The sequence below is a fragment of the Acyrthosiphon pisum genome, chromosome A1 (assembly GCF_005508785.2).
Source record: "Acyrthosiphon pisum isolate AL4f chromosome A1, pea_aphid_22Mar2018_4r6ur, whole genome shotgun sequence".
Taxonomy (NCBI): domain Eukaryota; kingdom Metazoa; phylum Arthropoda; class Insecta; order Hemiptera; family Aphididae; genus Acyrthosiphon; species Acyrthosiphon pisum.
Window position 1 is genome coordinate 168,303,898 of NC_042494.1, and position 17,629 is coordinate 168,321,526.

General features: G+C 29.2%; 1 protein-coding gene and 1 long non-coding RNA gene across 2 annotated transcripts in view; one reads left to right on the top strand and one right to left on the bottom strand.

The window, feature by feature from the left end:
- The window catches only part of LOC103310225 (kelch-like protein 3), a 32,556-nt gene extending 17,474 nt beyond the window's left edge, over positions 1 to 15,082 (bottom strand). Inside the window, exon 1 of the mRNA XM_029486431.1 lies at positions 15,022 to 15,082. Coding sequence (XP_029342291.1) covers positions 15,022 to 15,082 — 61 coding nt within the window. The remainder of the gene's footprint in view (positions 1 to 15,021) is intronic.
- A 798-nt stretch (positions 15,083 to 15,880) lies between these two features.
- Positions 15,881 to 17,088, top strand: LOC107884456. Its single transcript, XR_001679934.1, has 2 exons — positions 15,881 to 15,959; positions 17,015 to 17,088. It is a non-coding gene; the product is annotated as an uncharacterized LOC107884456 (long non-coding RNA).
- The last annotated feature ends 541 nt before the right edge of the window (positions 17,089 to 17,629 follow it).

Consider the following 17,629-nt stretch of genomic DNA (forward strand, 5'->3'; position numbering starts at 1 on the left):
AATATACTGAATTTCAGAATTTTAATAAATTATTATCGACTTTTTACCGGGCGAAGGGTCGAGCACGATCTGCAGATTATCCTGTAAAATTGGCACTGAAATAGCACATGAAATATAAAAGCCTCGTATCACCCTGCAGCACGTATCTAACACACATCTGCGATGTCGATCATCGCGTGCGAGACGTTTCGAAATTCGAACCAACTGCGTTATTACATAATATTATACTCTCGACGGATGGAATTACACTTAGACGGCGGCTAGCTTTAACGACACTTTTAATATTTTATTAAATCTCTATAAGATGAAATATTAATTGGCAAAAAACTATGTACAGGGTGAAACAGGAAGACCTGACAAATAAAAAAGTAGGCACTGTAGTTAAACGCATATGACAAAAATTTACCATGTAAATTGTATGGATAGTAAATCATTTAAAAAATATATACCGATGTCAGGAAATTCCTAAGAAGAATATTTTAGAAAAATGTATGCATCGTTTCAAATTAGTTTACTCCAAAAAAAAGTTATTCATATTTTAAAAAAGTGTTAAATATAAACAACTTGACTTGAATACACGCGTTTATAACATCAACATTTGTTTAAAAATTAGCAATTTTGAATTTTTCTAAAAAACATTTGATAAAATCAAAATATCTTTATTTGAGTGTTTAAAAAAAATGTTATAGGTCTATAAATAATTTTTGAAAGTAAAATGCTTAAAATATTGATTAAAATAGAATTTATTTATTTTTCAGGTCTTTCTATTACACTCTGTATATTATGGGTGAACCATTTCGAGAAGTTTCGAAAAACCTGTGTGGGCTATAATATAATATACTCTCAACGGATGGAATTACACTTACACAGTGGCTAGCTAACGATACTTTTAATATTGTACTAAATCTCTGCACTCTGCAGTATATGAAATATAAATCGGCAGAAAACTATAATATATATATATATATATATATATATAGCCATATAGGTACCTTTAATACTGAGTGATCCATTTAACGTAAGACTCTCGTTAATCTAAAAACTACTATCGTAGTAAATATTTTTACAATTTTTATCAACTTAATTTTTACATTTTTGAAGTGTTCTTGGATGTAAAAAAACAATTTTTGGACAAGCATATATATAGTTACTATAGTAACTTAGGAGAAGCAATGTGAGCAACAGTTCCTTCTCCGGCTCTCGATTAAACCGGAAAAAAAAGTTACTATAGTAACCAGTTTACCAATTATATAAGTATATTTAAAAAAGGTGGGCAAGTGGATGTCGCTATGCTGTACAGTAGGTTACAAGGGGGTCACTGTATAATGGATGGTATTAATTTTGAATTCAATGATAAAATATCATTGTATAAGAAAAACGATTCTGAGTGGCGATGGTAGTCAATCTAGGTATAAGACATATTATATACTTATCTAAGGTATCAAACAAAAAATTGACCTATAATAAATTCCAAATTAGTCATATCACAATATCAATTAGGTACTTATAACGCATTATACATCAACAAAAAACCGTGATACTATCATAAATATATAATAGTATACTTTAAAAGTCAATCACAACAAAATAACTAAAATAATTACTCTAGATTTTTTTCGTGTAATTTCGTCCAAATTTGAACTTAAAATTACTATAAAAGTAAATTGTGCTTATGTATTTTTAGATTTTTTGGTAACAGAATTAATTACTTACGTGGAATCTTGTTTTAAATGTTCAACTTTTATATCTAAAAGTTGAAAATTTTATAAATTTTTAACTACAAAATAATTATTCAATTTTAAATTTGATAAATCTTGTCAATATTTGAACTTGGGGGGGGGGGTAAGACACACAAATCCCCCCATGATAATTACGCCACTGATATACAGTGCATGAACAATTGCATACTTGTATATACTTATTATAGTGCGTTATGTTTGTTAACCACCAATCGAATATAATATTATTATCCTTCCAGCCGAACCAGACGTAGTCGGTAAAATAATAACATTAATATTATGCAGGCTTTTCTTAGGTCCTGTGCCTTATAAATTATATAAAATTGAGAAACAGAAATAATAATTAAATGTTCAAAGGTGTTTTTAGATATGAGCGATGTAATTAATGATCATTAATATAATACTATAGTCTTGAGCGTCTACCTACAGCACGCGTATAACATATTACCTATGTATAAGCACGTAACATAATATTAAAAATTATTATTTTTTAATTGTTAGTAGGTAGTATAGAGCTTAAATCCATGAAACGTGTAAAAAACAATAATTGATATATAAAACGTGAATATTTTAATTATAAAATTATGCGTGTAGAAATATGATGTAGAAATGAGATTTTAGGTATAGGAGGCCCCTACGCGTTTAAAAACAACTGAGAGCAAATTGCATTTCATGCTGCCTACAACTAAAGATGATCAAAGGAAGACGATGGTTTTAATTAATCCAATATGTACATTTGTGGTGACACGATAATATTATACTTGTCTATAGTTTGGTACGTCGTTAATTGTTCTGAAATCAAAGAAATCAAATTATATATATTTAGCACTTCCCGTAGAACAAAAGCAAAAACGATAAGTACCTACTTCAACAATGTCGTAACATTGCGACTATAATGGGGCTAGGCCCCACCAGTGTCCCCCGCCGGCCGTCGCAAGTGTTGGATTTATGCATTATACAATAATATTACCTACGTGCACGTAATAAACAGGCAGATGAATGCATTTTACACAGGCTTCTTCTGTAATCATGTCGAAAACTATGTAGGATAAGTAAACCATAGTCCATATTTTCGTTATCTTTACCTTCGATACAAAAATTACTGTGTGTGTCTGTGTGTCATTATAAAACTTGACAACAAAATATAAATAGAAACAAGTAGACATTTATAAGAAAAAAATTCCTATTGTTATGTCTCTTGAATTTAATTTACTATTTAGGTGCAGGGCCGGACGCCCGGACTGGGTCAAAAATGTCCCATATTTTGAGAATTTTAACACGTCTTAATATTATTATTAAAAATTAAAAAAAAATTTAAAATTGATTAGTACAAAGAAATGTTATAATTTGTATTTAAAATACATATGTTTAGACTCCAGAATACGCATTAATACATATTAAGCAATTTACTAAAGATTAAGTTTTTTTACGAAATTGTGTCGATTATGACTTCATTATCCAACGCCATCAAAATATCAGATTCAGCTGACATAAGCATAAATTATTCTAAAATATAATCTTGACTCAATGAATTTCTTATTCTATTGAGAATATATTTCAATTTCGAAAACATTCTTTCACAAACTACTTGTGTTGATGACAGTGATAGAATGAATTTGTATGCAAAAAATAGTGTCTTGTAAGCTTTGCTGTACAGATTATATTTTAATAGTACTGTATAGCAATACAAAATACAATTTCGACACGCTTTAATTTTATTGCGTAATATTGTCGATTTTTTTTTTAAATTTCCAAATTGGAATTGTTAGTGCTTTATTTTAGTTCTAACTTCTAACTGCTGTTCTTCGTTCAATAAAATTATCAAATTAGTACTCTTCGTCAAGTTTTAATTTTAAGCAGTCCCATTTTGAAGAAAAGTGTTGTAGTTTGGATATCAAGTTAGCTCTTGTTATACTTAAACGTCAAACGATAACTATTAACGGTCACCGTCCACCGAGCACATTATTATACCTTAATTCAGCCACTACGGTGGCACCGGAATAGATGGTAGTTTGTGTGATGATAATTTCGCACATTTTAGGCGGTGTAGACGTGCGGTACGATAAGGTAGGGATTATCGATTAACGAAGACAATAATATGACACAACAGACAAGCATCTATTTTTGACAATTTACGCATTTTTTCATATCTATTATTATTTCTTAATTCTATATAGTTTTCTAATACAATCGTATCAGAAAATGCGTATGTTTGTCGACAGGATGAGCCTTAACCCTTAAAAAAACGTCCCTACGAGTACAAGCCGCGGCCCAATTCAAACAAGCGGCCAGTCAGGAAACTCCCGGTATCCCGCCTGCACAGTCCGGCCCTGTTTAGGTGCATATTTGAGGAGCGATGGTGTCTAATATAATATCATTGAATATGTAGGTATAGGTAGGGACTTACGTGTCACGCACAGCATTTTACTGCGTGCAATGTGCATTATTATTGTTTATTCATTTTCAACTGATATTATAGACCAGTCTGGACATAAATAATATTTCTCGGGGAGGGGGGGGCTAGGCCCTACCAGTGCCCCTCCCTCCTCACCAGCGTAGCGCTTATGCATTATACAATAATATTACGTGCATGTAATAAACAGGCAGACGAATGCATTTTACAACGGGTTCTCCTCCAATCACGTCGACAACAACTATGTCGGATAAATAAATCGTAGTCCGTGTCGTTACACCTTTACCCTCGGTGCATGAATATGTGTGTGTGTACCATTAGTCAGGTCGGACCGTTAGGGTTAAGTAAGTCGTTAGATATAGTCGGTTATATTATTATTTAATAATATCGTATGCCATTGAGTATATAATATATACTCCTATATTATAGGTACTTGCTAACCTGCCGTTAAAATCTGGGCAATGTCAGTGATGTAGGTAGTTGTGTACTTTGCAGGTACCTACCAATATAATATATATATTAATATAAAATACGACTTACCTCTTGAAATCATCGTTAACGGAATGTGGACATTATTATAACCATACCTACGCGTTCAGAGCGCATATTTTATATCAATTATACGACGATATTCACTGAGAAATAATAATTAAATTAACAGAATATTAATATATCTCCAAACGGCAAGGCGAATAACATTATATTATATTATATTATATATATATCGACTGCAGTACAATAATACAAAATGCTTAGATACATTTTCGTACAGCAGTGATGTTTACCAAATAATTTTAGATAATATTATTGCTAAAATTGTTCACTCAGCGTACCTTCGCGTTGTAGCGTTTATAACTGAGTGTTTGTATACCGAGAAATAATGTTTGATATTCGTTAAATAAAATGCAAACTTTTACGAACTTACTGTATAATTGATCAAGTAATGATCACGAAATACGACGAATCGGTGTATTAAACGAAATAAAGAAATCGTGCTAATCCCGTCGAGCTGAAAATCGAAAACTTTTTTATTCGTAGTTTTGTCGTAAAGTTTAAATAATATCCTCAATTGAGTTTTTTTTTTTTTTTTTTTCTATATTTGTTCATTGTAACGACCTCAAGGTCTTTGACAATGTTTATCACAAGTGGGTAGTAGGGAGATCATGTGATCTGCTCTCTATGTATATCACTATATGCATGATACTAGCCCCGTTCTCAAGAAGGAGACATGTGCGGTCTTCACTCCCAGTGGAGTGGGACTAGTTGGAATCGATGACGCATCGACGACCGCACGGAATGTGACTGCTAAATCACCATTTTTTGCACTTGCTATGATTCGAACCGATGACTGGTGGAGTCGTAATCAACTGCGTGATCCACTGCGCCACTCCTGCCCATCATCAATGAGTGAACAAAAAAATCATCAGATTAAAAATTTAAAGTTTTACGAGTAAAATGTACACATTATTATTATACTAACTGCAGCATAGTTCATTGACGCAACGTCGTATTACATTTATTACTATTATTTTGGTTTCAGTGATAACTTAATAACTTATCACTATATGTCTATATAGGGTCCGTGGATGTTGATGACTCGGCATCTTTTTAACATAGATTTGTTTCTGGGCTGGACACAACTTTTTTTTCCCGACCGATTTCGTGTAATGCTTTGCTTATCACCATGTAGAAATGCAAATCAGCAATCCATGATTCCTCAATTTTCCTTGCAAGTTGCAGAGGACAATTTTCTAGTTAGTACCTAACATAGTATGCTACACTTTTTTTTAGGTTTTTAAACATATAGGCTTGGAACACTTTACCGTTGTATCCGTCCGTCCGTTAGTATTGCCAGTAGGTACATATAGTTACGATTGTTGATATTTATAGGATTTAGAATTAAATAAATGATAATAATATAAATTATTAATTTGAAATAGGTATCAAATTATGAGTTTTTAATATAGATCCATTAACCACTCATGCTAGTCTGCAATATTAAAAAATCGGAACCAAAAAAATGTAGATACTTTATTTACAAATTAAGATATTTAATTTATATAGAATTCTATACCTACATAGCATTCAGGTTACCAAATTATTTCTAATTTATAAGTATATACGTATAACTATAGTTAAATACCTATAATAAATACGTTTAGAAAACGGGTATAGGTATAGCACGCTCGCAGAGTTGAGCTTTTCCCAACTTGTTTTTATAACATCATAGGACATAGAATACAGACGATGCTTTTCTAGCTTAAAATGTGTTTCAATAACACGCAGGTCTAATTTAATTTAATTTTGCATTTTTCACAAATAAATATAAATCACAACTTTAAACGTATGTACAGTGGTGTATTTAGGAATTTTGATAGAGGGGGGGGGGGTGGATGAAATATAATATAATAATAGGTACACTCAATAAATACGAATATGATATACATTTTTAAAATCTCCTAACTTGTTGAGATTAGGTGAAATAAGAATTAACACAAATTGTATAGTACCTAATAGCATTTGTTATAAATTCATACTAACGACAATCCCGTGTTTAATACGATAAACAAAAAAAATAGTTATAATACAAAATCCCGTTTTCTATTTTTTTGGATGCTCAGCTCATCGATAACCTTGTCTGGCATGATTATTGTATTGACCGGTGACATGCAAATAAAGACAACACATTAAGAGGACGCTACACCCGTATGTGTTGTCTCCGTCTTACACAAGTACGACATAGCAAATTGTCGTTCACTATTCTCAATAGTGTGCTGTTGGTTTTGATACTAGAGTGAAATGATCTATTATAAAACTTTTAGGTAAGAACATTATCTGGGTCTTAACTCAGTGTTCGGATTAGATAAGTACTTTTTTATATAGATAAATATAATGCAACTCAAATGTATCTAGATAGATACAAAAGATAACTTAACTCATATTTATCTAGATAAAGATAAAGATAAATACTGCTAGAACGGCTAGAACATTTAGAAAACAGATATACCTACTTAAAACTTAAAAGTAGTATCATATTGAGAAATACAGAAAATAAGTAAACTTAACTTTACAAAAAAAAAAAAGGTCAAGGGGGGATCTATCCCCCATATCCCCCCCCCACCCCGTAAATACGCCACTGCGTATGTATATTATGATTATAAATTGAAATAATTTTTGATTTTAAGATCGATAAATAATTTTTGACTTATCTTTAACAGTTTTATGAGCGTTATTAACGTACAAACAATTTTAGGGCATTATTTGTGCCATAAATTGGGGTTTTTAAGGCATCAATATGTCCTAAGTTCATCACAGACGAACAGCTATTACCTATTTCGATATTATGTATTTTATAATATATCTAATATAAGACCTATAGGTATTATGGGTGTAACAGGCAGAACTGACTTTTGGAATAACCTTTGTTCTATTTTTTTTATATATATATATATATAATTTATAGTCACTTGCGCTAAACATATTATATTATACAAAAAATTATTTTTATTTAACACTGAAAATAAAAAATTTAAAATTTGATTTAAATTTTGTTGGATATATTAAAAATAGCCAATTTGTGAATCCGATTATAAGAACAATATTATTTTGATAGTAAAAACATTTATCTAAGTCAAGTAGTTTATTTTTTAGAATTTTTTTGAATATCAATATTTTTTTGATTAAATGAATAGGAACGTAATAACTTTTTTCAAAATATTTCTTTTTGGGAATTTGCTGACATGAGTATATTTCTTAAATTATTTACTGATCATATAATTTTATCAATTTTTGTCATACGTTTAAGTAGCATCGTTTTTTTTTCTTCAGGTTTTATTCTGTTACAAGTTGCTTGAATAGGTATTTATTTTATTTATGTAGGTACCAAGTACATTGTACCTACATAAAAGTTCCGTTAGACTACGATATCGTCAAAAATATAAAATCCTACGTCGTTCAACCATTATACAGTCAGTCACGCATTAAATCAAAACCCTTTGACTTTGTCTAAACTAAAAATAAAAAAATCAATGGCAAATATTATGATGCAATCTCGTTGTGCGCGGAAGCCGAAGGAAGATGTAATCGTGATTCGTGACTCGATTCCACAATAATAATATAATAATAATAATAATAATATGCATTCGAGTCATGCGATACACATAAGATTAACATTTTACGATTTAATGGCAGAAGGATTGTAAGTACCAACCACTTTCTCCCGTCTCCGCGTCCCGCTCTCAAGTTAATATATTATTATCATATGCGTTGTAACTCGTAAGTGCCTACATCCCGTCTACGGAATTTCTCGACGAAAGACGAAAATTTAGAGGCACTCGAATCGAGCCCCGTATACAGACTTCTTTAGTGCCGCCGTATTGTCATAGATCAAATACTCGAGTATAGCTACTTATTACTTTTTCCAAAATACGTCAACGACTTAAGAGTTGGGACCAAACGTCGTTTTAAAATTTAAAGTACCCTGCAATTAATCAATACTATACGGGCGTAAATAAGTTTATGGATTATTTTATATTATACGCAAAATACACGCATTAACAAAATCAATTGAATTTTTTTTATTAAAAGACAAGAAATAAATCCTTCAAATGACTCCACGTACAATCAATAAACAAATAAATAAATAATATTGTCCGCGAGGCGCGAGTCCAACCAAATAAATGTATACAAATGTTTATTATTTTTATTTTAAATTATAATATATTATTATAATTTATAATTTCACATCCATATTGTATAATATAATCATATTTTTTTGGGTATATTATTATTTTATATTATAATAATTATGGCTCGGATGTAGATATCCTAAAAACCTATAAAAATATCCTAAAAAAATGCATTAATGACATAAGAGAACACGAACAATTCACTAAAAATGTAATACGTTATAATTATTTAAATACTTATATAACGCTCATAAAACTGCGATAACTAATAAAAATAAAAATTACCTATTTATTGATTTTAAACTTAATAATTTGGTACCAATCTGCTGTACAGTACCTATAGGTTTCTAAAGGAGTTGCTGTAACGTATAGGTTAAATTTGAATTCAATGATATGAAATCATTGTGCACGAAAAACGATTCTGAACGAAGACGGTCTACTGTAAGCCTAAAATATTACAAAGTATACTTATGGGTTAGAATATTTTTGTTATTAAAGTAATTTATTTTACTATTAGACATCACTACATCAGTAATACAGTAGGCATGTTGAATTAATTTTTTGCGAAAAAAATTGCATCTGAAAATATCAATGCGACGAAAAAAGAAAAAAATTCACAAAAAACATAATCATAAATTAATTATATAAATTTGTAAGTTATAATTATTGTAAATGTTATATATTAATGTCCTATGTGAAAAGTGCAATGTATTATTATTACTTTTTTAAAAATTTAGTGAAAATTTACGATCTATACAATAAGGAAATAAGTAATAATGAATATAAAATGAGACAGTGAAAGAAAAAAAATATATTATTTAAAAATTAATAAACGAAGGTAGCGCTGTAGATATGTACCTAATGCTTAAGCAGTTCCGGCAGCATCGTCGATGCCACAAAAAAAAAAGAAAAAAAGATACGTAAGTTTTTGAAACACATTTTAAGCTTAAAAAGCATCGTCTATATCGTATATATGTCTCTACTCTATGAATTATGATGTTCCAAAAAATAGATATAAAAGTCATCAACATCCGGTCCCTAATAACCCTATAAATATAATATTATATTATGTCGCATTCATATTCGTATCCACATAGGTACGTTTATTGTCGTGTTTCACGAATTATAATTTACCAAAACTGAAAAAACTACACACTATATTACAGGCACAAATAATATACTATAGGTACGGGAATTTTCCGTTATAAATTATTTGGACATATTATACCAAGGTAGTAAAATTACAGTGGAATCTCGATGACTCCAATAACGACGGGATAAAAATATAAATCGAATTATAAAAAAGCGAGTAAATGAATGTCACTGCTGTTCAGTATCGGTTATAAGTGGGTCACTGTAATGCAGCGTTTCTCAACCTGGGGGTCGCATCGGTTAGAAATAATTAAACGCTGCAGATGTAGAAAAACACAACATTTTATTTACATAAAAAATAAAATTATTAAAATAGTACTAATTGTATGGAATTTCTTATCGCTTACGAATAAATTAGAATAAGAATTTTTATTTTAAAATAATAACGTTAATTTTTTTACACTACGCTCTATAACTGCTTCAGTGTATATGTTTACGTTTGTAGTATGTTCCACATTTAAGGAAAAAGAACATGCACAATTAGGTATGTTGTTGGTACAAAATGGACTACGCGTTGCCTTAATATATACTATTTCACTACCGGAATATAATTTATCAATTAAGTAAATAATTTTTATATGATATATAATATCAGAAATATCGACTCATATTTTTTAAAGCTATCGAGATTATACGCAGTACCTATTTGAATTCGAATTTAATGCATTTGAAAACAATTAAGACTTAGGTTTATTCACGAAGATAAACGTAAATGATTGACTCCAAAAGCTTAAGCTTATAGGTTATAATAATAATAATAATTGTTATACAGGTTGGTTTATTGACAAACAAAATATTTTATCCTATGCTTAACATACTTTTTATGCAAATTAAAGTTTCCAAAGTTTTTAGACAGATATTATTAAAATATGTATACATAAATTTACACAACTATTAAAGGATCATTTTTTCTGAATTATGTTTTATATTTTTTGATTCTATAAATACCTACATATTTTTTACATTTTCGTAAGCGCTACAATTTTGTCTGAGATTGTCACTTTCAAATTCACGACCACTCACAAATTTTTTAAAACTTCTTTAGCCAGGCATGCAGCTATATAAGTATACTTCATTGTAATAGAAAGAAATAGTTTCTTAAAAGATATCCCTATTGATCGTAGTTTTGAGTTTTGAGCAATCTCAAATATTTTCAAATGTACCACCCAGACAGATATTCCGTAAGTATATATTATACTGATTGTCGTCGCTTTATAACAGTAATTCCACCTAATTCACATTTTGGTAAAATTAAGTTAGCAACACTATTTTATTCAACGATTCGCGTAGACTCGACAGTCAGGTCTCAGATTTAATCAGCGCTAATCGAAAAAAAAATAGTAAATTTTCGCATCACGGACTAAAATAGCGTGAGTTTAATTCTCCTAATACATTACTCATTGTGATTAATTTACTTTATTTCGTCCGATTCGATACCTATACCATGTATGCACATTAAGCTATTTTTAAAAGTATTTAGAAAGTTTGATTATTGTTTGTCGAATTTATAGCTATTTTAGATTCTGAGCGGAGCGATGAATGTATTGATTTTACAATGATGTGTGTTTTTATTTTTATTTTTGTGTCTGTCATCACCTTTTAGGACAGTAAAAATGCTTGGATTTTCTTCAACAGTATCTTTTCTGATAGGAAAGTGAATCTAGTTGGTACTTTGAGGGGTCAAAACTAAAATGTTTGCGGTCATTTTAAAAAGCGGCGTGAAAAACAATTAATGAAAAACGGGAATTTTTACGCAAAATCTGTTTTCGAGAAAATCGATTTTGGTTTTGAGTGCAACTCTAAAACAAATGACGTATGTACATGACATTTTGACTGAATGTTTATATTAGAATTTTCTATACACCATAACATTTTCCAAATATTTTGACTTATTTTGAGCTGTTTAGGGACATTTTCAGTTTCCATTTTTTTTAGTTTTTTTTCTATAAATATCAAAATAATTTTATTTGTTGATTAAAAAAGCTTGACAATTTAAAAGAAGGCTCCTAGTATATTTTTTCAATGGCAGAAGAAAAAAATTAAAAATCTATAATTACAATTTTTTTTCATAAGCGCATCTAAAGTTCAAATATTGACAAAATACGTAAAAATGACGAAAATTTGCAAATTATTGTGAGTTATAAATCATGAACAATTTTCTTTTTAAATCTAAGATTTGAAAATGCAATACAAGATTTCTTATAAGTTTGTCTACCTTTTTCAAAAAAAAAAATGTCTACAAGAAAGTCAAATTAAATTTTTATGAGCGTTATTCATATTTTTACAACATTTGATATTCACTCGATTTCTCATGTAACGATTTTCTTACTTTATTGTAATTAAAAAACGAATGACTGTAGATACTTGAAAATTTCACTGAAGTTTATATTAGTATTTTATATACACGATAAAATTTTGAAAATAATTTGACTCTTTTTGAGCTGTTTTTTTATTGTCAATTTTTTTAGTTTTATTTTCTATAAATATCAATAAAATTTTATTTGTTGGGTAAAAGAGCGTGAAAATTTAATGCAAGGCCCATGATATATTGTTACAATAGCAGTTGAAAAATATTAAAAATACATAGGCACAATTTTTTTTTATAAGCATTTAAAGTTTGAATTTTGACAAAATTTATAAAATTTAAAATGTAATAATTATTTTGTAGTTAAAAATTTATAAAATGTTCAACTTGTATAGATAAGGATTGAAAATTTAAACAAAGTTCTACGTAAATAGGTTATATATAAACTACTTTAGTCACCTTAATATCATCATAGTAGGCTGACTGACCGTTCTTGCTCAGAATGGTTTGCTAATACAATGATATTATATCATTGAATTCAAATTTAACACCATCCATTACAGTTACCCACTTGTAACCTACTGTACAGCAGATCGACATCCACTAACCCACTTTTTAAAATCTGTAACCTGTCAAAAATACCGTGTGCTGGGAACACACTATCCGGTTGCTGTCCGGTTTTTCATAAAATTATAACCGCAGCGGTAGAAATCTCCGGTTGTCCGGTTCAAACGAAATACATTGTTTTGAATAAGTGAATAAATAAAGTATAATTTTTGTAAATCATTAATAAATGCATTTGTATGCAAAATGTTATAAAAATATGAGATTTAAGTGAACGGTCAAAAAGACCTTATGCAACCACAATATGTGTTACAAATAATGATGCTCCTCATGGCGGGCTTAGAAAACGCCACCTACCTATCTCTGTATAGATTTCTATGTTTGATAATGTATTATAAATTGGTATCTGCAGACTGCAAGTAGAAATTGTATGCAATCTTTTATTCATTACTAATTATAAAACATAGGTAGGTACTTATAATTTATTTCATATTTCATTATTTCAAGTGAATTGATTCATACATTTAAGTATAGGTATTAAGGTTTTTAAATACTATGTTAAGATATGTTAATATGTTGTGTTATCGACATAGGCTCAAATAACGTTTGACATTTTAGAGAGGGGTAAAACCCTTATTTAATATTTATTAAGCTTAAAAAAATTTAGGATATGTTTGAGGAATTATTGAAATTTTGGAGGAGGGGCTGAGCCCCTAAAACTCCTGTGTGTGTCTATGGTTATCGAGTTGTACCTATAAGGTAGATACTGTCGTTTGTGATTCTCTGTTGAGATAGCTTGTGTTGTAGTTTGAGTTATATTATTAGATTGGTAGCTAGTTTTTGTAACACATACACATATACATATATCTATACTAAATTGATATAACAGCACCACTTGCCTCAAATATTTTGGTCAATTTACTGTTGTTTTGCAGTTTAAATAATAAAAAAACACTATAATAATACTTACTTAGAGTATAAACATGTTCAAATAATCATAGGAGCAGGTGTGGATAGGTAGATTTTTTGTTACAGGGAAATATTTTAAGGGGCCCCCAAATAAAAAAATTTGCTCGCCTTACATAATTTATGTAACAACTTAACTTACAAATAAATGTTCTTATAAGAACTATTCAAATCATATAAATCAACTTTGGTTAATCATTTAAAATTGTTTTCAATATAATAATATTTTTGTTAACAATTTGCTTTTAGAAGCCACTTCATCGATAATTTGATCGGAGTCAATTCCGACCAATAATGGCATGAAAAAAGATACACAAACAATAAAAAATAAAACAAGAATACTTGGTGAAAACTTTTTCAAACAAAATTATTGTTCATTTACTGGATGTAAATGTATTACAGAATTCAATAATGAACATAATATGTAGGTAACATATTATGTTCATTCATTGGTTAAAGGGCATTTTTATGAAATCCAATGAATGAACATTCATTCATTCACTGGCTTTTCTCTAAATTCCTAGACCAGTGGCTGAACACCGTTAATGTAATACAATAACAAATTAAAAAATGAAATATTAACAATACACGTTGTTTTAATAGTATAAATAATTAAATAAATTCTGGTATGAATAGCTATCTAGTGTTTTTAAAGATTAATTCACTAATTGGTTTCCTGGTTTTTTTCGTAAAATTAAACAATTTGATAAAAACATCGGTGATAAACATAGACTTTATACAAAATTGAATAAATCGCGTCTTAGCTGGCGAGGAGGATAATCACAATTAGAAAGGGAGGCAATATTTTTTATATATATTTTTTTTTTTATCAAAAAGTTAATGTCGGAGATTAATTATTTGGAATGAAAACGTTTGTAATAAAGTTTGGCTAGGTCATTATTACAGTCATCATTGTATTTGTAGATCTGTGTGTAATGTTATATGTTAGTTAAATACAATGGGGCGCGCCTGCAATAATAACACGGTGCGATAGATTTTGGAATGCTTGGATTGCAGGGTGGATGTTAGGTGGTTTGGCACGGCCCCAAATTTGTATACCATATGACCAAACTGAAGGTATATTATCACAGCTTTGTAAGGGAGTATAGTTTGGTCCTGAGATAAATCTCGATTATAGACAATAATATTTATTATAATATGATATCGGATAAGAAATAATACGAAAATTGGTACCTGTATGATTTTCTGGGGTGACGATACATGCGACGATGTTCAACAATATTTCTTTAGCCATTATCGCCACTATATGATTGTGAAAACCACCTTCATGAATCGCGGAGGCCGCCGGCGACCAAATCACAGTGTAACACGGCTATAATTTTGTAGATGATGTAAGTAGGTACGTCTTGTAAAATAGGATGTACAACTGTAAAAAAGTAACATATACCTATGTGTTTGGGTAAATAAAATAATACGTCGTTTATTATATAATATATAGTATTACTTATATAATTTTAAGTGTCGTACCACATACGACATACGGTTGTAATAATAAATGAAAATAAATAACTGAATTCCATAAATTCGTATACCTATTATTATCATCTAACTCATTGTATCATGTAATAATAATTATATATATACGTGGAGGTACTCACTAGATTTGTATACCATGTAAATTGTACCTAAATATCGAATTAAATATATTATTAGGAGATCCTGGAGATCTAACTTGTTGGTAATATTAAACATTTTTGTGTGTAACCTCAGTTCTCAGACATTATATGTTAAATCATGGTCATGACTAAATACATAATTTCAATAAATAAATTATTTAGTCATGATTATTGCTAACGTTAACGACAAAAATATCCGAACTGTAGAGAGTACTGTAAAATCATTCTGTGGTAAAAGTGTAAGCAATAAAATAAAAATGTATTCGTCTATTTCAAGGTGTATTGATAATCAATATAATATTATCAATACACCTTGGTCTATTTATAGTTTTGCCTTAGAGATTGGTGTTATTAGTGATAACTGATAAGTGATAGCAACCTAAATCAAACAATTTTTGTTGTCGTGAGTAAAGTTTAGTGAGTTGTACCTTGTACCATAGCTTGACAGCTTGTACGTAATAATTAGCACTGTACACATTACTTCGTTTTGAAACGGTAAGTACTATATTGAAAACTACAATATTGTACAAAATATATTTGTAATATAGTAGGGATTGTATTAGTACCTACTATTGTTTTTATTCGTAAATACCTAGGTAATGATTACCTACAATGAAAACTGTCAAAGACTCGAGCATAATACACTCGTCTTTATATCTTACTTATAAATTGATGAGTTGATTATGATTTTCTTTGATTATTTTATAACAATATAACTTATAACAATTATAATATTATTTTCATTTTTCATACAATAGGTTAGGATTTTTAATAATGCTATTCTTTTCCCATAAATATGTAAATCCACAGTGAATCTTACCTAAGTATTTAACTTTTTATTTAAATAATACCTAATTTAATAAACAAAACGTACCTTTAGCACTCATATAATTGTATTGTTTCAATTAGGCACCTACTTATATAATCTGAATAATAATATGACTTATGTTTTTATTAAGTGGTAGTTCATGATTCAAGGACCTACCTAGGTATTAACTTTTCTTTAGTTCTTACCATAAATTAATATATCTAGGTATTTTTTTTTAGACAAAACCAAAATTGAATTTGAATAGTATACAATTACATTACATACCCACCCAAACCTTATGTTCTGTATTTATATGTTTAAAACAATGAATATTGTGATTACTGGGTTATATTATTTGTATGTATAGTTAAGAAGGTAGTACATGTAATATAATTTGTTCATATTCAGTTTCAGCGTTTAAAACAGGTGGTATATCATACGTACCACCATGCATTAAATAACTACTTGATATTGTAACATGTATACAGGATGTTAAAAATTTATTATAACTAAACCAGTATTGTCCTGACAATAAAAATGTTAAGTTTTATTATCTTGTAATTCTACGAGGGACTAAAATGATTTGTTAAATATTAAAATATTTATATAACTTAATATAATATAATATAGGTATCTTTTCTATTAACTACTGTCTTGTTACTTTTGACATTTAAAATAATACATAATATAGCTACTCTATACTATTCAAATATATTTCTATTTGATTTTTATATTGTTTAAGGTAAACATGGAATTTGAATGGACCGAAGAAATAATATTGGACCTAACAGTTGAAGTGAAAAGACCCAAAAATTAAAAAAAAAAAATCAAGAACAAAAACATTGATGTATTTAAATTAAATATTACTACAAAACGGAACAACTGCTGACATTGTAAGACAAATATTGTCTTATTTGTTACAAAGTTATAGAGGATGCCGTCGCAAAGTGAAAATTTGTATGGTGACTGGGTCAGGAAGAAATGACACATATTATTATCCATCCTGGTTTGCATACGACTTATTGAATCAGTTCATGCAAAATGTATATACTTCTCACGGAACAACAGACACAATAGTAAGTATATTATATTTTTTTACAATACTATAAGTGTAGCAGTGACAGATTCAGATCTTAATTTTTTTCTGGAGGGGGGTAGATATAAGTACAAAAATTTGCTTTATTATTCTAGCAAATGGTGCGAGGCTAGTGCATTGATAGATAAGACAGCACAATCAGTTGCTAGATTTGTGTATAATAATATTATTTGTCGCCATGTCTGCCCGAAAGTAGATATCAGTAATCAAGGAAAAGAGTTCTGCAATAATTTATAAAAAGAGTTATTCCATCTAACTGAC